This window comes from Rhinatrema bivittatum, chromosome 9, assembly GCF_901001135.1.
Source record: "Rhinatrema bivittatum chromosome 9, aRhiBiv1.1, whole genome shotgun sequence".
Classification (NCBI taxonomy): domain Eukaryota; kingdom Metazoa; phylum Chordata; class Amphibia; order Gymnophiona; family Rhinatrematidae; genus Rhinatrema; species Rhinatrema bivittatum.
The window spans coordinates 175,809,584-175,832,459 of record NC_042623.1 but is presented as its reverse complement, the minus strand read 5'-3'; the positions used below and the strand labels follow the sequence as shown (position 1 = coordinate 175,832,459).

General features: G+C 44.8%; 2 protein-coding genes across 7 annotated transcripts in view; one reads left to right on the top strand and one right to left on the bottom strand.

Moving 5' to 3' along the window:
• The window catches only part of SLC33A1 (solute carrier family 33 member 1), a 54,304-nt gene extending 46,584 nt beyond the window's left edge, over window positions 1-7,720 (bottom strand). The window contains exons 1-3 of one of the 6 annotated variants that reach the window (XM_029615876.1): window positions 6,983-7,112; window positions 6,528-6,660; window positions 5,202-5,969 (exon numbers count right to left, since the gene is read on the bottom strand). In XM_029615876.1, coding sequence (XP_029471736.1) covers window positions 5,202-5,934 — 733 coding nt within the window. In that variant the 5' untranslated portion in view covers window positions 5,935-5,969; window positions 6,528-6,660; window positions 6,983-7,112. The other 5 variants (XM_029615882.1, XM_029615878.1, XM_029615877.1 and 2 more) reach the window with 5 other exon arrangements.
• Window positions 7,147-22,876, top strand: part of GMPS (guanine monophosphate synthase) — a 130,569-nt gene continuing 114,839 nt past the window's right edge. Inside the window, exons 1-5 of the mRNA XM_029615875.1 lie at window positions 7,147-7,279; window positions 12,159-12,340; window positions 15,095-15,209; window positions 15,792-15,889; window positions 16,435-16,538. Of these exons, the coding sequence (XP_029471735.1) occupies window positions 7,253-7,279; window positions 12,159-12,340; window positions 15,095-15,209; window positions 15,792-15,889; window positions 16,435-16,538 (526 nt within the window). The 5' untranslated portion in view covers window positions 7,147-7,252. The remainder of the gene's footprint in view (window positions 7,280-12,158; window positions 12,341-15,094; window positions 15,210-15,791; window positions 15,890-16,434; window positions 16,539-22,876) is intronic.

Genomic DNA, 22,876 nt, shown 5'->3' with positions numbered 1-22,876 from the left:
AATGTTAGGAATTAAGGGAATGGAAAATAAAACGGAGGATTTCATAATGTCTCTATATCGCTCCATGGTGAGGCCACACCTTGAATACTGTGTGCAGTTCTGTTCACTGCTCCTACAGGTCAGCCTGTGGTGCAGCCTCCTGGGCACAAGGAGTCCTTAGCAAACCTGGTCTCCAGCCTCACCAAACAGCCCCTTGCCTGCACCACACCCAAGCCTCCGCCCTACATAATCCTGTCTGCCTTGGCTCCTTCTCAGGCCTTCTGTCTTGCCTATGGCCTTTAGATCCCCTGATTCCTTTTTGCCTTGCTAGCCTTTGGGTCTTTATGATCATTGTTCTTTGTTCTGTGCATCTTGTCTTTGTCAGTCCTGTCATTATTATTAAAATTTTATATACCACTTGTAATGGAGAAATTACTTGCCTGATAATTTTGTTTTCCTTAGTGTAGGCAGATGGACTCAGGTTGTGCTCCCCTGCCAGCAGAAGGAGACTGAGTCAGGTTTCAAAGCTGGCATCACCCTAGATACACCCCTGCATGACCACAGCCCTTCACTATTCTCTTCAAAAGCCACTGTGGACATACTATCGAAAAAATTTGATTAAAAACAGATAACCATAACTGTACTCAACCAAACACTAACCCCAGTAAGATTATAGATGACCTGATCTAAGGACTGGACGACGGCTTACCCATAATTTCTTGGACTCTATATCCACTCCATAGGCAACATTCTCAGGCAGCCGTGGGCGGGATGCTGAGTCCATCTGTCTACACTAAGGAAATCTAAATTATAGGTAAGTAATTTCTCCATTTCCTAGCGTGTAGCCAGATGGACTCAGGACCAATGGGATGTACAAAAGCTACTTCTGATTGGGGCAGGAGGTTGCCTGCAGTCTGGTTAACACCGCCCTTGCAAAGGCAGTGTCTTCTTGCGCCTTTACGTCCAGGCGATAGAACCTGGAGGTGTGCAAGGAGGACCACGTTGCCACTCAGCAGATAATCGGCGAGAGACAGCAGTTTAACTTCCATCCATGAGATGTGCCTGAGCCCTGGCAGAATGAGCTTTAACCTGAGAAGGTAGTGGCTTTGCTGCCTCCACATAGGCTCACGTGACCACCACCTTAATCCAGTGAGCTATGGTAGCCTGCGAAGCTGTTTTGCCCTGCTTCCTTCCACCATGACGGACAAACAGGCGGTCCATCTTTTGGACCGGTTCTGAAACTTCCAGATACCGCACCAAAAAGTCTGATATTCAAATGACAGAGGAGTCGGTATTCTTCCGCATCCCTGTGCTTATCTAAGGAAGGCAATGAAATGGACTGATACAAATGAAACTCGGAGACTACTTTATGCAAGAAGGATGGAACGGTACGAAGCTATAAACACTCCTGGAGTCACCCGGAGGAATGGTTCCCGACACACTAATGCCTGCAGTCCAGAGATGGGTTCCAGGTGGCTTCATGCTCGGCGCATCGCAGCCAGCAGGAACCTGGTTTTCAAGGTTAATAAACGCAAGGAGAGACCATGCAGTGGCCGAAAGGAGGGCCCTGCCAAAAATTCCAATACTAGATTAATATTCCACAAGGGAACCTGCCACTGTAGGGTGGCCAAAGGTGCTTCACCCCTTTCAGAAAATGGGCACATCCAGATGAGCCAACAGGGAGGTTCCGTTCACCTCGCTCCTGAAACAGGAGAGAGCTGCTACCCACACCTTCAAGGAGTTAAAAGCCAAACTTTATTCAAGATTTCCTGCAAAAATTCCACTATAAGCAGGATTCTGCCCCTCCCCCCTCGAGGAGGGACACCACATTCCTCGCACCAGGCCACAAATACTCTCCAGGGACATAGAGAACTTCCGAGCGCAGACTAAGGTGGAAATTACCGCCGATTAATATCCTTGTTTCATCAGGCTAGCCCTGACAAATGCCAGACCATAAAACAGAATAGAGTTGGATCTTCGTGAGGGACTGGTCCCTGCTGTAGCAGTCCCCGTGCGGTGTGACGCACGGGGGGGGGGGGGGGGGGGGGGGTGTCTCCACCAGGAGACTCCCATGTCCGATTACCATGGATGCCTGGGCCAATCTGGAGCTATTGGTAGGACTAATCTCCTGTGGTGCTCGATTCTGTGAATGACCCTGCCCAGCTGGGGCCATGGAGAGAAGGCGTGTAGCAACTCTTCTTCTGGCCAGATCTGAACAAGGCCGTCAATCCCCAGGGATCACAGATCTCTTCTACGACTGAAGAATCGGGAAACCTTCACATTATGAGATGTGGCCAGCAGGTCAATGGACAGTGATCTACTATCAGTTGAAAGGCTTCGGCTGACAACATCCACTCTCCTGGGTCCAGACTTTCCCTGCTCAGAAAGTCTGCTCTGATGTCATCTTTTCCTGTGATATGTGAGGCTGAGATCTGTAGATTTATTTCCATCCATTCCATAAGGAGGTTTATCTTCTGAAAACCTGCTGGTGCTTGGTGTAGGCTACTGTTGTCTGACATTATGCGGACCGCTTGACCCTGGAGTCTGTGGCTGAATTGCAAGCACACCAGCCTCACTGCACAGGCGATTGATGTTACAGAGAGCTCTTTCTCCGCCCAATGTCCCTCGGCTCCTGACATTGAGCCCCCCACCCCCTCCCGAGACTAGGGTCCGTTGTAAGAACCAGCCAGTTCGGGGAGGACAGGTACACATTCCCTGCTCAGATGAGCCTCCTGCAGCCACCACTTGATCCAAAAAGGTACAGCGATCCCCATAGGGAAAGCATGTCTACATCTGCTGGAGACAGAGAAATACTGAAGGGCTGAGGTCACTGCAGGGGGTATGTTTAAAGTGACATCAGCTTTGAAACCTGACTCAGTCTCTATCTGCTGGCAGGGGAGCACAACCCAGTGGTCCTGAGTCCATCTGGCCACATGCTAGGAAAATCATGTTAACCAAACAGGGAAACAATAAAAACAAACTGTTCTGTCTTACTTGCAATCTAGCCCCCGTTCCAGTCCTTGCCTGCTCTCAAACCACAGTTCCAGTATCAGATCTCACCAAGATACATCAGTGCCGTTGCAAAGCCCCACTGGCTCCCAGATCCCAAGGGCTCAACCTGCAGGGGATGGGGGTGGCAAGGTGGAAGACCGGCCCTAGTTCTGACCTGCTATCTCTCATGGTATTCCCCAAGTGGTGTCTTGCTCACTCCAGACCAGCCAGCCCTAACATATCATTTTGGTTGCTCTTCTCCATTGCATTATCTTTTTTTTGAGATGCAGCAACCAGAACTGAACACATTACTGCAATCTCACCATGGAGTGATACAGAGGCATTACGACATTCTCTTTTTTATTCACCATTTCCTTCCTAATAATTCCTAACAGTTTGCTTTTTTGACTGCCACTGAGCCAACAATTTCAATGTATTGCCCAGTATGATGCCTAGATCTTTTTCCTGGGTGGTAACTCCTAACTTGAAACCTGATCAATTTCTTTGATTGATCTAACTCTCTGGTCATCCAAAGACATAGCGTGCTTGGATTGCAGCAAGGCCTTTGACACAGATCTACACAGAAGACTTATAAATAAATTGTGCGCCCTTGGTATGGATCCTATAGTGACTGTCTGGGTTAGAAACTGGTGGAGTGGGAGGCGATAGAGAGTAATGGAAAATTGAGTTGTCGCTAGGAGGGGGTTGTTACTAGCAGTGTCTCTCTGGGATCAACCCTTGGATTGATTCTTTTCAACATTTTTGTGAGTGACATAACAGATGAGTTGTCGGGAAAGGTTCGTCTTTTTTGCCGATAATACCAGAATCTGTAACAGGGTGGACAACCAGGAAGGAGTGGAAATCATGAGGAAGGAAGGATCTAGCAAAGCTTGAGAAATGGTCCATGGTCTGACAGCTAAGATTTAATGCTAAAAATGGCACAGTAATGTATTTAGGATGCAAAAAACCAAGGGAAAAATATAGTACTGGAGGAGAAATTCTTCTAAGTACAAAGGAACAGTAGGATCTAGGGGCAATAGTATTTGATGATCTTAAAGGTGGCCAAAAATGTAGAGAGATGGTAAAAGCCAGAAAGACGCTTGGCTGCATAGGGAGAGGAATGGTTAGCAGAAAAAGGGAGGCGATTTTGCCCCTGCATAATGAGATCTCATTTGGAATATTGTATACAATTCTGAAGACTGCACCTTCAAATGGAAGCATATGGGGAAAGGCATAAAGATCTAAACATATATACCCTAGAGGGAAATGCGAGATGAGAGAAATGATCGAGACATTCAAACATCTCAAAGGTTTTTTCTATGCACAGGAAATGAGCATTTTTCAAGGGAAAGGAGTCATGGGATGAGAGTGAAAGGTAGTAGACTCAGGACTAATCGTAGGAAGTGGATGCATGGAACAGGCTTCCAGTGGAAGTGGAGACAAAACAGTATCTGAATTCAAGAAGACATGGGATCTTTAAGTGATAAGAATTGTAATATCAATTAATCGGATGGATGGACCATATGGTCTTTTACTGCCATCATGTTTCAGGCTTCAAAACAATTTTCAAAAATGTTTTTTTTTTTAGAATTAGGATACTGCACTCAGTTTTATCTTAATCTGTATGGGTTTAATATGAAATTCTGAATGGTTTTAGTCCAAGTTTAAACCATATTATCCTGTTAACTGGTTTTATAATATATAAGATATTTTAAAATAATAATGGAGTTATTTGAGATTTCCTATATAAGTGGATTCCTGCACATTCTTTTCACGAGAACTGGATAATCCAACAGTTCAAAATAATGTCTCTGATGAGACTAGTGCCTTGCTAGTCTGATTTTTTGCTAAGATCTGTTGACTTTAGTCCTTTAAAAAAAAAAAAATTGCTTACACAGATCAGTTATTGCACTGTGACGATAGAAAAAGTTCAGACTAACATCCGTCAGCAATTACTGTCCTATTGGCTGTCAGCTGCAGGCAGAATATACCTAAGCTTCATTTGATCTTTGAAGTAACCAGGTACAAGAGAAAATAAAATTTACCTGTAAACTGAAGAACAGATGGCTGAAATTCATAAAGTAATCACAGAAAGACAACCTGGAAGTTTCACTGTACATGAAAACTTATCACTAGAAATATTTTAACTAGATTAAACAAAAATGCTAAACGCTAGTAAAATTCCATTCACATTCGTTACCACTCTAATTAATGTTACCAGTTAACAGTACCTGCAAGAGTAACAAATCCTCTGGACTGTGGTGTAAACCGTAAATACTTGTTACAGAAGTCTGCTGATTCAAGAGCCAGGAACAAAACATTGCCCATAAAGTATCCTGCTGTCTGACCAACAGAATTGCAAGTTGAAGCATATCCCACATTTTCTCTAGAGAGCATAGTCAGTGCCCAGCCATCTACTGCTATGTCCTGGGTGGCAGCTAAAAATTCAAACATGAAGAATACAATAGTCAATGCAATTATATCAGGACCACGATGGTCATTTCCCAGAAGAGAGTCAACTTTAGTTGATAAATACATCATAAAGAACCCCAAAGTATACTGTGTTGGTACGAGCCAAGATTTCCTGCGTCCAAATTTCTTTATGTACACAGCATCCACCAGAGGTGCCCAAAGCAGTTTAAGACTGAATGGCCAGAATACAAAACTGAAAAAAGCTTGGTCTGTATAGCTGACATTCCTGGTCTGCAAGATTAAGGGAATGCTTCCTGCCAAACCTAATGGAATTCCTTGCAAGACATAGAGAAACAGCAGCAGCAAAATATTTCCTAGTTCTCCTTTGTAGCCAGTGATCACTTTGGGAACAGGCGTGTCAGAGTCTTGTAACAAGATTTCTCTATCCTCTTCAACTTTGGTGTGAAAATTTTCTTCATTAATGTTAATGTTCATGGGAGGAGGATTTTGGCGGCGCTGCCTGCTGTCTTTATGAGTGAGCGCCGGTGCCATTCCAGACTACTTTTGTTTAGTACAACACACAATGTCTGGAGGAAAAAAAAAAAGAGAAAGATAAAACGTTATTTCCATTTAGCTTTTCCAACTACCATCTGCTAGAAAGAAAATATGTCTCACTCGCTATCCTCCCCACAACACGGTCAACAATTTATCTCACTTTTCAACGATTCCTTCCTCTCCCGAATACTACTAACAACTGGCTTCCAAAACTTAATTTGCAATCTTAGTATGTCATTTCTTACTTTCATATATTAAAAATAACTGATCCCTCTTAAGCACTAGCTTCATCGTTTTCAGACGTGGCTAATCTCAACTAAATCGTCTCATAGACCTGCAGTGAGGCAACAAAGCGGCACCAGGACTACCGAGACAAGAACCCAGCGGAAGACATGCCAGCTCGGTCTTACCGCCAGCCCCGCAGTAAAGCTCTTACACGTGTCTCGCAGAGGAGAGAGAGACAGGCCGGGGCGCCCCAGCAGCTGGGGGCGGCGGAAGAAACTGTGCAGCCCGTGGTGCCCCCCCCCCCCGACAGCTCCGCCGCAGAAAGACTCCGCTCAGAGCCCGGGAAACAGCCTCCTCTCACCCACCGCCGCTCGGAAGTATCAACTTCCTCGTCAGCATTTCACCATCCATCACTTCCTGACCGGTTCGCAGCAAGAGGTCCACGGCCTTAACGGTCCCTCCTGAAACTGACGGGTCCCTCAGTCTTCGGCGAAACAGCTGAAACGAGAGCAATTCCCAATGGGAGGAACTAGAGGGCAGGATACCAAGGTTTCCGGGGGGGTCAGCATCTCCAAAGGAACACTTCAAGCTCAGCGCAGCCTCGCTGAGCAGCTAGAATGGCTAGCGCGCCGTCACGTGACTGGATTCTATGGCACTCGACGGCCATTTGTGATTAGGGCCAAAATTAAAAACAAGTTTACGGACCAGCTAAACTAAATATTGTTAGAGAGTGTGAACAATACTGGGAATTACACGGGAATCGACTTACACCCTGGTCCCTCGTTTATTTTATAGGATTCCCGCGTCCCAAATGACTTACCCGGTTTTGCTGCCCGAAAGAAAGATGGCCACTCCGCGTCTGGCGACCCGCTTTTTTATTAGCCGTACGACGCCGGCCCCTTTCTCCTGCCTGCGGGCGCCCCCGTGCGGCGGGAGGAGGGAGAGGAGGCGGGGAAACGGCGAGTGCAAGGGGAGGTCGCACGCCACTTGCCGGATTATCTCATCTCCGGCCGGCGCGAAAGGCTCCTGCAGCCCCCAGCACGGCACGCTTTTTCCCGCTCTCCTCGCCCAGTCGTGGCATCCAGCACTCATGGCGCTCTGCAATGGCGACTCCAAGGTCAGTGCCGGAAAAGGAGCCGGAGGCGCGTGGCGATGCTTGGCCAGCGGCCGCGCTGGGAAAGCCCCCGGAAGAGGCCCTGCCTCAGTGGCGGCCGGGAGGAGGGGGGTAGCGCTGGGTTACCTGGCAGGAGACCCGGGGGCGGTAAGGCCACTGCAGACAGCGCGGTGGTCGCAGTTTGTTTCTTGCACATTACCCCCCAACCATGCTAGTAAACGTCAGATCCAGGGCGGCCGTGTGTGTGCGCCAGCTGTGACCGCGGCGGTTTTGCTCTTTCCTTCTCGGTGCCGAGTGTGGGAGAAAGAACCGCTGTCCCTATTCCTGTCCGTGCCGGCCGCATGTAATCCAGAGAAAAATGCCACCGAATCTCTCTGCTGTGGGTAAATAATCCCCTGGGCGGGGCCAGGGAGGTCTCCGAGGGGCGGGGGGCAGCAGAGGTTGCTGCAAAGTTCAGTCAAGTTCCTGGGGGTCTGTGTCTCCTTAGTATACTGGGGGGGGGAGGGTCTGTCCCTTCTCTTATCTTAAAGGGAAGGGGGCTGTCTGTTCCTCCTATGGGAGTAGGGAATGGGGAGTCAGGTTCTCTACATCCTACCCCAGGATGAGAGAGGGGGCAGTCTGTGCCTCTTCTGTACCCCAAGCCGTGGGAGGGTGAGCTATGCTTCCTTTATACCCCGGGATGGGAGGGAATCTGTGCCGCTTCTATACCCTAGGGAGGGAGATGGGGTGGAAGGGGGAACCAGTAGCAGTGATTTTATCATAGATCTTGCCTAGCAGTGTAGATAAGTGCTGTACATTTTTGCCCTTCTTCCAGAATATCAATAGCATTCCATGATTTAATAGTCCACTGAACGGTTAAGTAATCTACTGTCTTCTCTTTGCTGTCACTGCAAGTCAAATGTTGTGCTGTGTTGTGATATTATTATGCTGTAACAAACACTGGAACCTACCGGCTCTTGTAAATGGCATAGTGCTATGTTTCCTCTCATATATGACACACAAAATTGTGAATATGTCACAAAGAAGGTAGCTGTTATGTGATGGTGTTTATCTTAATTCATTCAATTTGGGCAAAGATATTGCACAATCAGAGAAGTTTGCTTCAAAGTTGTGCAGGTTAACATTCAATAAGAAATGCACTCTTATGCCAGTAAGAAGTATCTTCCCCAGTATTTAGTAGAATATTGAAATCATATATACTTTCCATCTTTATTTTCTGTAACTAAAATGAATTGGGGGAAAAAACATTTGCTTCCCCCACTTGCATGGTGAAATAATTTAAATTATTTTTTTCTGTGCAATAGTACATTATAAGTAGAAGGCATGTTGTGTTAACACTACCCGAGAGCCCTGTTATTTGCAGATGTCAGAATTTCCCAGTCATGTTGTTCCATCTAACCGTGAGCTGGATTTACTAAACATTTTCCTGATAGAGACAGAATGGGGGAAAAGCTTTAGTAAATGAGGTCCAATATTTCTTTAGAATACTGAAATTACTAGATGCTAAGGTGTAGATCAGAAACAGTGAATAGAGACAAGAAATTAAAATGAAACAGTGATGGTGAGTAGCAGGTGAGGTTTTGGAACTGATGCAGGCTATATAGATGAACCTGCAGAGACCATAAAATGGTTGTAAATTAGATATGGGGAAAAGAAGTAAATGGAGGAGCATGCTGGACAGTATTATTCCTGAGCTCTATCTGGTGTTAGAGCTCCTCATTTTAATTAGTGTTTTCTATAATGTTCAGAACACCAAGTCTCTCATTTTAAAGAGGGTAGCGTACACATTCAAGGATTTGCTTTTGTATTTATGTACTGTAAAATTTAAATCTTTTATTTTATACTGCAATATTGTTTGCTGTTGTATGCTGTGTCCTGTTAAGGATTGGTGATTTACAAATGTAAGTAAATTAAAAAAAATCTGTAGTTGTGTTTATGAGGATAGAACATAGACGAGTTTGTTATAAAGTATCAGATTAGTATCTAGTGCTCTTGCACATATACTTGTAATCTAGTAGTGAAAGTATGTTTACTTTAGACCTCTCCTTGTGTTCTCTCAGACGCTGAGTTCTAAAATAATCCTGAGATAATTAATCCCATCCAGGGAGATAAATTCACTTCTGGATTACATACATGGGAATTTTATTGTCAGTTGTAGGATAAATGTAATTTATTCCATATTTAATCTGCTGTGAGGGAAGACAGTCTAATCCAGAATTCAATACTGTATTAAGTAATCCAGGAATAACATGGTTTGCATGTGAAAACAGTAAAATGATCTTTAAGTAGCTTGGCATTCATTGATTAGTTATCATAGTATACTTTGTTAAAACTCTTATGTAATTTTATTTTAAAAAAATAAAATGAATTTCAGTGCTTATGAAAGTGAGAGACTGAGAGACTTCAACTCTGTGCAGGCACCATCCAGGTTTCCTTTACGGTTTTGCCAGTACTTGTAACTAATTTACACACTTCAGTATTGATCATTTTCTGCCAGATCACCAGCTCGGAACCTTTTTGAACTTCCCCCACTGGGAAGAAAATAGATGGAGGCTACTGCTGACCCTGACCTGAGCCCTTTATTATTTAGAAAATTACCACTGCACCTCAGGTGTTCTGGGTCTGGGGCCCTCTCTTGAGCAGAGAAGTCACAGACTTTTACCAGATACGAACTAAGAGCATTAACTTGTTTCCTTGTATGCCATTCCCAGGCCAGCATTGTAAAGGAGTTACCAATTCAGAATTGCAGGAGAGTTGAAAATATGGATGAAAATGCACAACCTTTAAAAATATTTAAAATGAAGGGGGGGGGGGTTTAGATATTTTATAGCTCTTGCAAAAAGACTGTAGGTAAAGTGAGTCGCCCAAGCTGTACACAGGTGAAGAATGTAGTTTTTTTTTTTTTCAATTTTGCTCATATTTCTATAACCCAGTTATATACTGGTTGTACTTTTTTTTTCTTCTCAAAATAGGCCAGATCTAGTGATTGAAAACTGCAACAGTAAAACAATCATTTTCTGACCAGTTGTCAGACATAAGGATCCAGAAAGCTAGGTTCAAATTCCACTGCTGCTGCTTATGACCTTGGGGAAGTCACTTAACCCCCCATTGCCTCAGATGCAGAACTTAGATTTTAAACCCTCCGGGGACAGGGAAATACCAAATTGAAGTGCCGAAAGGCTGAAATATAAATCAAAATAAATACATAAAATAACTGTCACATATCGACTTGAAATTGATTTCTTTGGTAGATTAATTGCAAATTTCAGTGGAGAGAGAGTTTTGCAACTTGACCTGGCTTTTTTCCTTCTCACGTCTTGTAATTTAACTCCATTTCATTTTCCAATCCCATTTCAAAATAGATATATTTTTCCTTTTATGCTTTCCCGAAGGGTCACTTCATAAAGGTTTGATTACACCTGCTAAAGTAATTGCTCAAAAAGTGATTTCAGTACATTGAAGGTTTGAAATGTTTTCCCCAAATACCTTCTACCCTATGGATTATAAAGACCAACCAGGTGAAGGTTTATTCTAGGATATGAAACATTTTAGCCAGTCAGGTGCCTTCATGAACTGGCATGGGAAAGCCCACTCCGTTTTTAAGAGAGCCTCAGATTGGTCTATTTATTTAATTAAAAGACTTGTAGCATGCTCATTCTAAGATTCGAGGCGGTATAGGAAGACATGCGTAAGCATAACAAATAAATACGAATAACAACCTTTTGCAATTGATTTTGGAAACAAAAAGTGGCACACAGATCAGATTTTGCCATTTCTTTATCCATTAAGGCGACGTTGATTAGAGATGTTGTCAGTGATCACTATCTAGTGTGTCTACTTGTCATCTGGAGGTTTATCTCGGGGTGTGTTTTGTCATTCCTGATCACAGCTTGCAGTAAGTTCTGTGAAAATCAGGAAACTCCCTTGATCATCCAATAGCATTTAGTCCTGTATTATTTGCAGAATACAGTTGCGATTGGATAAACTCCGTCCATGGCAAAACTTCCAGATTGTAGGCAGATGGTGCAGTCCATCTCTGATGTTAATAAAATTCTGCAAGATTTTGAGCAGCTCTTGAATGACCTGTGCTTAAGCTCTCCTCAGCTTCTGGTGTAGGGAGCCTTTCTCTCATCAGATCATGGATTTGACTGAGAAAAGATGAGAAGAATTGGGGTGGAAAGATTTTTAGAAAATGTAGGTACTGGCCAAAATGTTTAAGAATCAGAGGAAACAAATTCTATATAGTTTTCTTTACTTTTTTCTGTGTGTATTTTAATTTTCTTTAATTGTTTTGTTTGTTTTCCCCTTTCACCTTCCCCGTCCTCTCTTCTTCTGAGACGCCTAATAGCATGCACCCAGCACCAGATTTTAGGCACCAGTGTATACCCAGCTCTGGGACCTGCTATTCTGAAAATATGAACGGAGAACAGCCCCCATAACTGTTGGCTGAATCTTTGTCGAGACATAAAAGTATAAACAAAAAAAATCACCATTTGAAATGCCACAAATTCTGTGCATTTTTTCATGATCTCAAATGAAAAATGTGATTCAGGAAAGTCACTTAACCTGTTTACAATCTCCTAAATGATCTGGAGTGTCGTAAAAATGTTCATGTCTTGTGAAAGCATCGCCACTGTTCTATAATTAGCATCGTTGTCTGAGGCCAGGCATAAGACATTTTCTGGACATCCTGTTACTGAAATTCCCACTCAGTATTCACTGGAAGAGATGTCCTTGTTTTCTGTCCTGTCTTTGAATCTGATTTATTGCAGACATTGGCCCACAGGCGCCGCACGAGGGAGAGATTTTGATTGATCAGGGCTTTTTTTTTTTATGCACATATTTCTTCTGTGTCCTGAGAAAGTGTAAATGCTGTTCACAGCTGGAGACTGCTGGAGGAGATCTCAAGGATGGTCAGCAGCACTATGAGGGAGCAGTAGTGATTCTCGATGCTGGAGCACAGTATGGAAAAGTTATAGATCGACGAGTTAGAGAATTCTTTGTTCAGTCTGAGATCTTCCCTTTGGAAACACCAGCCTTTGCAATCAAAGAGCAAGGATTCAGGTAAGGCAGTCCGCTCTTTTCCTGGCGAGGAGCACATAGGTTTGTAGGTATTTTATTAGGACATGTGCAGTGTGATTATAGGTTCTTCAAAATGCACGATTCTTGGTCATCTCACCTTTTTTTTTTTTTTATCATATTCTTTCTTTTTTGAGTCAATGCATTTAATTTCTTGTGTTCTTAACTTTATTTTGCTTAAAGACATTAATGTTTCATTGTGACAGTGCCTCCTGTTTTTAAATATTTCTTGTGTCTAAGGAGGCTTGTTTCTCCTATGTTCCAAAGCCTCCCTGAATTTGCTAATTATAAAGTATGTAGGTATTGAATAGGTCATTTGGGGTGAATTTAGAGCTACAGTGTCGAAGCTGGTAAAGTAGTAGTTTGGAAAATTGCTGAGGTTTGCTTATAGCTGTGGTGCAGCAGCACAAATTCACACGATGAAGCCACTGCTTTGGCCCATGGTGCTGAACAAGGCCTTACTGTGCTGTTGTGAGGTGTCTGCTTTGGCAGATTTATTACTGCTGCTACAGCCTGCTTATAAGCAAATCTTTGCTTTAAAACTTTCATATTGTTAGGAAGGTTGAAAAGGTAAAAATGCAAACTGTAACTAAGATGATTTAGATTTGTTTATTTATTTTTAAAGATACGCATTTCCATTCCACCAGTTCTGTTATTGTCTCTTTAAGAAATCTTAAATATGTAAAATAATATTTTTTTGGGGGGGGGGGGTTTCTTTTGAATCTGTTTTAAAGTAGTATAATAAAGCTATTTTGATACAGGGCTACTTTTAGGTTTGTTTATGAACAACTTTCAGTCGTTAGTTAACATCTTGTCTTAGCTGGCAAGATGATGAGGTATGGAAGAGAGAGCTCAAGTAAGGGCTCTGGCATTGTAGAAAAAGAGAAGAGCGCACCCAGGGAGCGGGAGCCTTAGCAGCCTTTGCATTTTTCTGTATAAAGACAGGGATCGTTATTTGCCAGGATTTCTAACTAGAATGATATGTTTATTTTTTGTTTTCATGAACTGGGCTAATGCTCAGTAAAACAAGAAGCAAAGCACTTTGAGTGAAAAAGGGACCTCTAGGTCACAGTATGATGCTCCAAGAGAGTCACAGGAGAAGGGTAATAAACAAATGGAGCAGCCTTCTGGTGGTGAAGGGAATGCCAGGGATCACCTGGGGTCTGCAGCACTGCACCAAGTAAATTGGGCAGCCTTGGATGAGCCTTACAGGCCTTATCTATGTTTTCTGAAGGAGGCGGTGGCACGCTGAGGCCCTTAGCTCTCATGGCACGCTGAGGCCCTTAGCTCTCATGGCACGCTGAGGCCCTTAACTCTCATGGCACGCTTCCATTCACTTCCAGGCTTGCATTCCATATTGTTTGCTTTTTTTCTTGTGCTTTGAAGCTCATTTTCTCCTCGAAACAGGCTTGTTAGTGTCATGCAAGTCCCAGCCTTGGTGCTTTTCATTTTTTGAATCCTAAGATGCTTTTGTTGTTTTAGTTACATTTGTAAAACACGTACCTTTCTGTAATGTAAAGCATCCACAAGAAACTGGTTTAAAAAAGGATGGCACTATGACATTTTAGGTCTTTGTTCCTGATAAATAGGAGACATTTCAGTAGATAAGGTTAGATAAGCATCTGAGGTCATAGTGGCCATGGTATGTGAGTCCTAGAATAATCTGTTTAACTTTGTTTCAGAGAATTCTGATTTCTCCATCATAAAAGTGCTTCTTTCTGGGGTGGGGCCAGATGCAGCAGAGTGTCACCGGTCTGACTGTTGCATGTTGTAGGAATAAACTACCAGTCAGGTCAGAGATAGGATGGCCACTTACAAAACATTAAAAGCACTCCCTCCTGCTTTTTAAAGGCAAACCTTTTAAATAAAGTAAAGGCTTAAAGGATAGGAAATAAAAGACGTGGGTTGATGCAAATAGGAGATTGACGTGGATTATGTGAAATCTCTTTTTCAGGATGCATATTGCTAGCTGTAGGAAGGTATAGCTTAGGATCAAAGGATCCAGAAGTCGTGTTACAGACCTCTAATGAAAGTTTTGGGAAGATTAGGTGGGCATCTGAATTGCAGCTGCTACCTGTAACTGGGTTGGGTAAGTTTAGTTGCAAAGCAGCCACAGTCTTTATTTGCCTCTGTGTGACTCATCCATTTTATATGAGTTTTACCGCACAGCAGACTTTTTGTTTTTTGGGTTTGTTTTTTTTTTGCCAGTGAGCAAGTTCTGCCTTGACTCAAGTCTGCTTTGCATTTCAGGCTCGATCATAGTAACCTAGCAGAGCAGTAGATGACAGCAGGCGCAGCCCATCCATTCTGTCCACTGCTAATGATATATGCCAGCTGCCAGCTATAAACATTTAACCACTTGCAGAATATATTTCACTTTGGTTCTTTACTGTCCTATGTAAATAAATTACTATATTTAATCTGACACGCTAGACCTTCCATCCCACCACACTTTGTAATAATAATAAAAGGATTGGCGCGATCTTTATGCCTCAGGTTGAGATGGAGGACAGACGCTGGCATTTCATGCCACTACCCGTTATGCTTTTTTCCAGCCAGTTGTTTTCTGTTACACTCGCAAAATGTTTCTGCCACCATCCTGAAGGAAGTGTGTCCTGCTAGTACAGTATCCTGAAAGGAACAAACTCTTAGTTGCCGGGGGGTAGATCATGTGTTAGAGTTTGCAATGACTGTTTATGAAAGTTGTTTGATATGTTTTTCATGCATTCTGCTTTATAGGGCCATCATAATTTCTGGAGGACCAAATTCAGTGTATGCAGAAGATGCTCCTTGGTTTGATACAGCCATATTTACCATTGGTAAACCAGTCCTGGGAATCTGCTATGGCATGCAGGTGCTTTATATGGATTATTTTGCAAGAGAAACTGCTCGGGATTCTTTTTACTACTTTCATACATCGTAAATACATAAGATTCATAGAATATTGAGGCAATAGTTCTATATTCTAGGGGGGCAGAATGGGAAATCACAGTTGTTACTATATCAAGTTAAAAAAAAAAGTTAAACATTAACAAAGATTTGGTGTTCTTATAATAGCAATAATGATTCTCTGTGTCAGGCATTTCCTGCCAGCAGAATATATTTACACTTTTTTGATGTTGTAATCCTGTTATAAGAAGGAGCACAAGTTGCTCTTTCTCTCTGGGGCCAGGTACACAATTAACAGTTCAGCATAGCATCACAATGGTCAGCGACATCACATGGACCATAACAAGGCTGACTGCCCCAGCTTTCTACAAGAGGGTGGCCTGTCCCTGTGTATTATAGCAACATTGCAATCAAATTCAATCAGCACCGTCAAGCAAAAGCTAGGAAAGAGTGTGATGTGGTTGAGACACCACTGTTTAACATAAAAAGATGTCGTTCTTTTGTTTCCTTTTTCCATATGCAAATTAACTTTCCTGCGTTTTGGCAGATGATGAATAAGGTATTTGGAGGCACGGTGCACAAGAAGAATGTAAGAGAAGATGGAGTCTTCAGTGTAAATATTGATAACACATGCTCGCTATTCAGGTATGGCCCACATTAGTCTGGTGGCTTACAGAATCACCAGAACCCCCAGTGAAGTGACAGCCTTGTAATTCATAGTGGTCTGTTTTGGTTTTTTTTCCATAAAAGATCCCTTATTCTTCCCATTACTTCTAATTAGTAGTTGAGTTTGGAGAGACGTGCTAAATATAGGTGTGCCTTAATTCTTCATTTTGCTAACACTTGCTTCCTCAGGGTTTTGTGCCCAGTCTATCCCATGAATTACCCACTAATGGGAAAATCCATGGAAATGCTAGCGTGCAACCTTGCTTTGTAAACCTGCTCACTGATGCTGAACTCTGCAGGGGATGCTCTTGCCTTGTGACCGGCTATCGCTGAGCATTTTATTTGGGACGTTTTTGTAATCCGTGCTTCATATGTTAATGTGTACGTTTCTTTCTTTACAGATGTCTCATGTTGGTAGTTTCCACACTGCTATGCCTAGTTTTAAAGTAAAGGGAAGCAAGCTCAGTTACTTCAACATGGAAATCCTGAAAAGGATTTAAGGGGATTTTATTGTCCTTTTTCAGGGGACTGCAGAAGGAGGAGGTTGTGCTGCTCACACATGGAGACAGTGTAGACAAAGTTGCTGATGGATTCAAGATTGTTGCACAGTCTGGGAATATTGTAGCAGGTGTGTGGCTTGTTACCGTCGCCCAACCCTTTCCAAGTTGTAAATACTTGGCATCAACATGCATTATTATGGTTTTTATATTGCTCTGTATGCTTCCAGCGCAGCTTTGACACAGGCTGCACTGGAGATCACTGGGAACAGGTCAGTTTGGACCTCACTCCCGGTAGGGATTTTTAGGGTTCGGGGGAAGGGTGTGGCGGCTACTTTAGGTATTTAGTGGGGGGGGGGGTGAGGGTAGGAGAGTCTGGCAGCATCACTTCTAATAAAGGAGGGAAGAGGGAGAGGCTGAGCAGAAGATAAGCATTCTTTTTATGAATGTAAGAGGTGATGAGGAGTGGGGATGTGCCAGGCTGCTATAGCGTGTCTGAAATTTGATGAGGGGGGTCGGAAGAAAGGCCACAGGGCCTTGTACTATTGTAGGTTTTTGGTTTTTAAGTTTCCCATCTCTACCTCCCCGGATCTCTTTAAAAACCTAACCGGCTATATTCCAACATAGCCAGTTAGGTTTTTTAAAGCTATCTGGTTATAAGTAGTCAGATAACTTTTAAGCAAGTATATTCAGCTGGACATTTATCCAGCTAAATATATGGAGCAAGTTATCTGGCTGTTTTTAGCCGGATAACTTCTCTACTAAATGGCCTATTGCATATTGGCCTCATAAAATCCAGTTTCTAGTTGGGGCCCTGGATGACTTGTTGCTTTCAGATTTGGCACCTTATTTCACTGAAGTAAGGCCAAGTATAAGCAGATGTTTGTACAAAGCATCCACTGCAGTTTTATTTTTACCAGTTTAAGGAAACACGATAGATAATTTAATCTGAGTTGGAATTTGCAGATTTCTGATAGATGTCTGGTTTCAGATCAATAATCTCTTTAGGAAATTTCGTGAAGAGTAGCCATGTTAGTCTGCAGTAGCACAATCAACACAGTGGCTTGAAGGTACCTTTTATAGACTAATGAATTGGGGCATGACAAGAGCCCACTTCCACTCATTGGTGGATTTTTGATCCTTGTCTCTAAAATGCCTCCAGCCTCTGCATTATTTTTCCTCTTCAGGGTGAAAGGATTCAAATCCGGCTTCTCCCACTGATGCCCCTTGTAACCTCGGGCAAGTCATTTTTCCCTCCATTGCCTTGGCCTCAAAACTAGGTTTACTAGCGTGTAGTCAGATGGACTCAGGACCAATGGGTTATGCTCCCCTGTCAGCAGATGGAGACGAAGTCAGGTTTCAAAGCTGACGTCGCCCTTAATACACCCCTGCAGTGATGTCAGCCCTTCAATATTTCTCCAGTTCTAGCAGATGGTGGACATGCTTTCCCTATGGGGATCACTGTACATTTTGGAAGAAAAAATTCTACCTTTAAATTGGAGAAAAAATGGAGCCCTGCTCTCTTGTGGCGATACCTAAATGTCCCTTTCCCAGCTGAGACTTCTGAGATCCTGTGGTCTGGTTGCCGGCGTGGACTTTGCTGCTGAAGCAGCTGTCAGGCAGCGGTTGCAGGAAGCAAAGCATGGCGATGACAGCCAAAGCCCTCTCCCTGTGCAGCCGGAGGCCGTCTCTGTACTTAGCTGGAAAACACTGAGCCCAGGTAAGTAAAAAAAAAAAAAGAGGATTACCTTCCGATTCAGAGACTTTTGGAGAGGTTTTGGTAAGACTTCCTCTGGTCTCCTTACTCGGCACACTGTATCGACGTCCTTCCTGATCCCGTTGGGGTAAGGGGAAATAGGCTTCCGAGCAGGTTGAGTGTCGTGTCCCCCCCCCCCCCCCCCCCCCCCCAATGGGCTAAGCCCTTCTTTAGACTTGGTTGGCACACCATGTGCTAGGCCGCAGCGGCGCCATCTTTGCACACATCTTTGTGCCCTCCATAGAGTGTCATATGTGCAGTGCATGTCGGCTCTGCGCACTTGCCATGCGCATAACATCGTGTGCGTACATATGCGCACAACTTACTAAGCCGGGTGCATGGGCTGTGCGTGCACATCGCCACAGCCTGTGTAGGCACCCAAAATCTGTGCGCATAAAATTTTAAGCGTGAGCAGTTAATGTCGCCAATGGCTCTGGCAGCAAAGAAACATAAGCGCCTTTCTCTCTGCATGCTTGTCATATTAGGGCTGCACAGTCTGACCTGGATTCTCGCTTATGTCAGCACTGTGAGGAAGCCTATGGAAAGTTGGCCTCCCCGGACTTTGCTAAGCCCTGCTTCTTCCATTCAGAGGATGGGTCCGCCACAGCATTAGCTAGAAGTACCCCAGTTTTGACTACTCCTGGGACTGGGTCATCCAAGGGACAGGTAAATTCAGTGGCACCTACCCCAGTACCTCCTGGGATAGGAATGGACCCGGCTGCTTCTCTTGGGCTGAATTTTTTCAAGGCCTTCAAGCCTTCGTACAGGCGCAGTCTGCTACCTCACTTGCCCCTGTCCAGACAGAACCTCATCTGATAAGCCCTCCCATCTCCCAGTCCTATTAGCTGACCTCGAGGCATGCCTTGCCTCACCAAGAGTATCCCTGGCGGGGACCTGATGGCACGGATGAAGTGGAGGGAACAGATTCCTTGGAAGATGGGGAAATTCCCCCTGGTTTAGAACTGTATCTGACCATGTTGTGGTTTTCCCATAGAGACGAATTGCCGGCCATGGTTTCCCAGACTCTGAAGATGCTGTGAGTTCCTGGGGTGGACTCTGACAGAACCAAAGAAGAATCCCATTCTGATTTGCCTATGGAAAGCTTCTTGCTACTTTCCATTACTGGAAGACATTCAGGAGTTGATTGACCTGGAATGTGGTGCCCCAGAAGCAAGTTTTAAAGGTGGACAAGCATTAGAAGCTCTATTCCAACTGGATCCGGCAGAGAGAAAATGTTTGCGTTTCCCTAAAGTGGATGCACTGGTCTGTGCCATCTCTATGAGAACAACTGTCCCAGTGGAGGGAGGAGCGGCCTTAAAAATATGTGCACGATAGACGGATGGAGTCCATCCTTAAACAGGCCTTTGACGCAATAGCAATGACCTTACATATTGCTTGTTGTGCCCTGGTGGCTCGTTTGTGCCTGCTCCTCTTTTTAGCGGATGTGGGCTTGGACCTAGTCTGTACCTCGGCCAGAGGAGTGGCCTCAGTGGTGGCGGCCAGAAGACAGCTATGTCTGCGGAATTTGTCAGCAGACGCAACCTCCAAGGCAAATCTCCCAAAGATGCCCTTTAAAGGATCACTCCTCTTCTGAAGGGAATTGGAAAAGCTGGCCAGTAAGTGAGGCTAATCTCCGGTTCCCCAGCTACCAGAAGATAAGAGAAAGCAGTTACAGTGCCCTCGCCCATGAGGGGTTGATCCAGGGGTGCCCAATGCTTTTGCCCCCTACAGAAACTTGACATTTCAGAGGTTTCAGTCCTTTCAGAGCCGACAGGTTCAGGTTCTTCCCGAACCCCCCAATGAAGTTTTGCCGACCCACCCTCGGAACAAGGAGATACGGGGTCAACTGTCTGTCTTCTACCAACGGTGGGTCAAGATCACTTTGGAGAAATGGGTACTGGAGGTCATATGAGAAGGATATGCGCTGGAATTTCTCAGCACTCCTCAGGACATATTCATGATATCTCCTTGCCACTCCCAGCAGTGGAGAGTACCCTGTTAAGGCTCCTTAGGATGAGGGCTATAATCACAAGACCTGCACCCCAGGAAAATACAGAGCGTTATTCCATTTATTTCATCGTACCCAAGAAGGAAGATCCTTTCGCCCCATCCTGGACCACAATAGCGTCAACCAACATCTATGAGTGATTCATTTCCACAAGGAAACCCTATGCTTTGTGATAATGGCCGTACAATCAGTAGAGTTCTTAACCTTCCTGAACCTATCTGAGGCCTACCTACATATTCCAGTCCATCAAAAACATCAGTGTTTCCTACTCTTTGCAGTACTGAGTCGCCTTTATCAGTTTTGGGCATTGCCCTTTGGCCTTGCCATCGCCCCCAGAACATTTTCCAGGATTATGGTGGTTGTAGCGGCAGCATTGAGAAAAGAGGGAATCCTGGTGCACCTGTACTTGGACAACTGGTTGATCCGGGCAAAGTCCGTGGAAGAGAGTCTCTGGGTGACCTCCTTGCTTCAGGAACTTTGTTGGGTCATACACCTGGACAAAGCAGACGCAAACCCTCCCAGTCCTTGGAATTTCTGTGAGTTCAATTCAGCACCAAGCAGGGCAAGGTCTTCCTTCCGACTACGTTGATAAGGAAGTTGATGTCCCAAGTGCGTCGGTTGATGAGTACAATATGCCCGACAGTGGGGAGCTATCTTCATGTTCTCGATTTGATGGCAGCAATGCTAGAATTAGTGCCATGGGCGAGGGCACACATGCGACCACTTCAGCGCTCCACTGTCACGTTGGAACCCACAGACTTAAGACTATTTGATTCGTCTCCACTTACCGATGGGAGTATGCTCTCGGCTCCAGTGGTGGCTGGAGGAAGCTCACCTGGGCAGGGGTTTACCCCTGTTCTCTGTGAACTAGCTGGTCCTTACAACAGATGCCAGCCTCCAGGGCTAGGGAGCTCACTATCAGGAACTGATGGCCTAGGGACGTTGAACCAAATAAGAGGCCCTGTGGAATATAAACTGCCTGGAAGCCCAGGCAGTCAAATTGGTGTGTCTACAATTCAGCCACATACTCCAGGGTTAAGTGGTCCGCATAATGTTGGACAATGCAACAGTGGTAGCCTGCATCAACCCCAGGTGGTACCAAAAGCCAGAAAGTGTCACAGGAGATAGACCTCCTTATGGAATGGGTGGAAATACATCTACAGATGATCTCAGCCTTCCACACTGTAGGAAAAGACGTCAGAGCAGATTTCTAGGCAGGGAGAGTCTGGACCCAGGAGTATGTCAGTTGTCGGCCAAGGCCGTTCAGTAATAGTAGATCGCTGGGGTCTCCCATCCATTGACCTGCTGGCCGCATCTCACAACGCGAAAGTTCCCCGATTTCTTCAGTGGCAGAAGAGATCATTGGTCCCTGGGGATCGATGCTCTCATTTAGACATGGCTGGAAGAAGAGTTGTTATATGCCTTCCCTCCATGGCCCCTGCTGGGCAGCGTCATTCACAGAAACGAGCACCATAAGGGATTAGTCCTACTAGTAGCTCCAGATTGGCCCAGGCATCCGTGATATGTGGACATGCAGAGTCTTCTGGTGGAGACCCCCCTGTGTTTCCCACGGCACAGGGACCTGCTACAGCAGGGACCGGTCCTTCACAAGGATTCGACTTGATTCTGTCTTAAGGTTTGGCCCTTGACAGGGCTCACCTGATGAAGCGAGGATATTCGGCAGAAGTAATTGCCACCTTACTCTTTGCGCGGAAGTCATCTGTGTCCCTAGCGTATGTGCGGGGCTGGAGAGTATTTGAGGCCTGGTGTGAGGAACGCAGAGTTTCCCCTCGGTTGGTCAAAATCCCACTAATTCTGGAATTTTTGCAGGACAGATTGAATAAAGGTTTGACACTTAACTCCTTGAAGGTCCAGATAGCAGCTTCCTCCTGTTTCAGGGGCGAGGTGAACGGAACCCGCCTGTCGGCTCATCTGGACAAGGCCCGTTTTCTGAAAGGGGTGAAGCACCTCCAGCCACCCCTACAATGGCCGATTCCCTTGTGGAATCTTAATCTAGTCTTGGAGTTTTTGGCAGGGCTTTCCTTTTGGCTGCTGCGCAGTCTTTCCTTGCATTTATTAACCTTGAAAATGGTGTTCCTGGTGGCTATATGCTCGGCACATCGCATCTCTGTAACTACAGGCCTTGTCCTATCGGGAGCTGTTCCTCCAGATTACTCCAGGAGTGTTAAGGCTTCATCGCGTTCAATCCTTCTTACCCAAAGTAGTCTCGGAATTTCATTTGAATCAGTCCATTTCTTTGTCATCCCTAGATAAGCACAAGGACGCGGAAGAATACCACCTCCTCCATCATTTGAATGTCAGTAGGCTGTTTGTCTTTCATGGTGGAAGGAAGTGGGGAAAACCAGCTTCGTGGGCTACCGTAGCTCGCTGGATTAAGGAGGTGGTCACAGGACCTATGTGGAGGCAGGAAAGCCATTACCTTTTCTGGTTAACATTAATTCCACTAGGGCTCAGGCGGTGTCATGGGCGGAAGCTAGACTGCTGTCTCCTGTCAACATCTGCTGAGTAGTGACGTCCTCCTTGCACACCTCCTCCAGGTTCTATTGCCTGGGCGTACAGGCCGAGAGGACACTGACTTCGCAAGGGCGGTATTAACCGGACTGTGGGTGGCCTCCAGCCTTGATCGGGAGTAGCTTTTATACATCCCATTAGTCCTGAGTTCATTTGGCCACACGCTAGGAAAT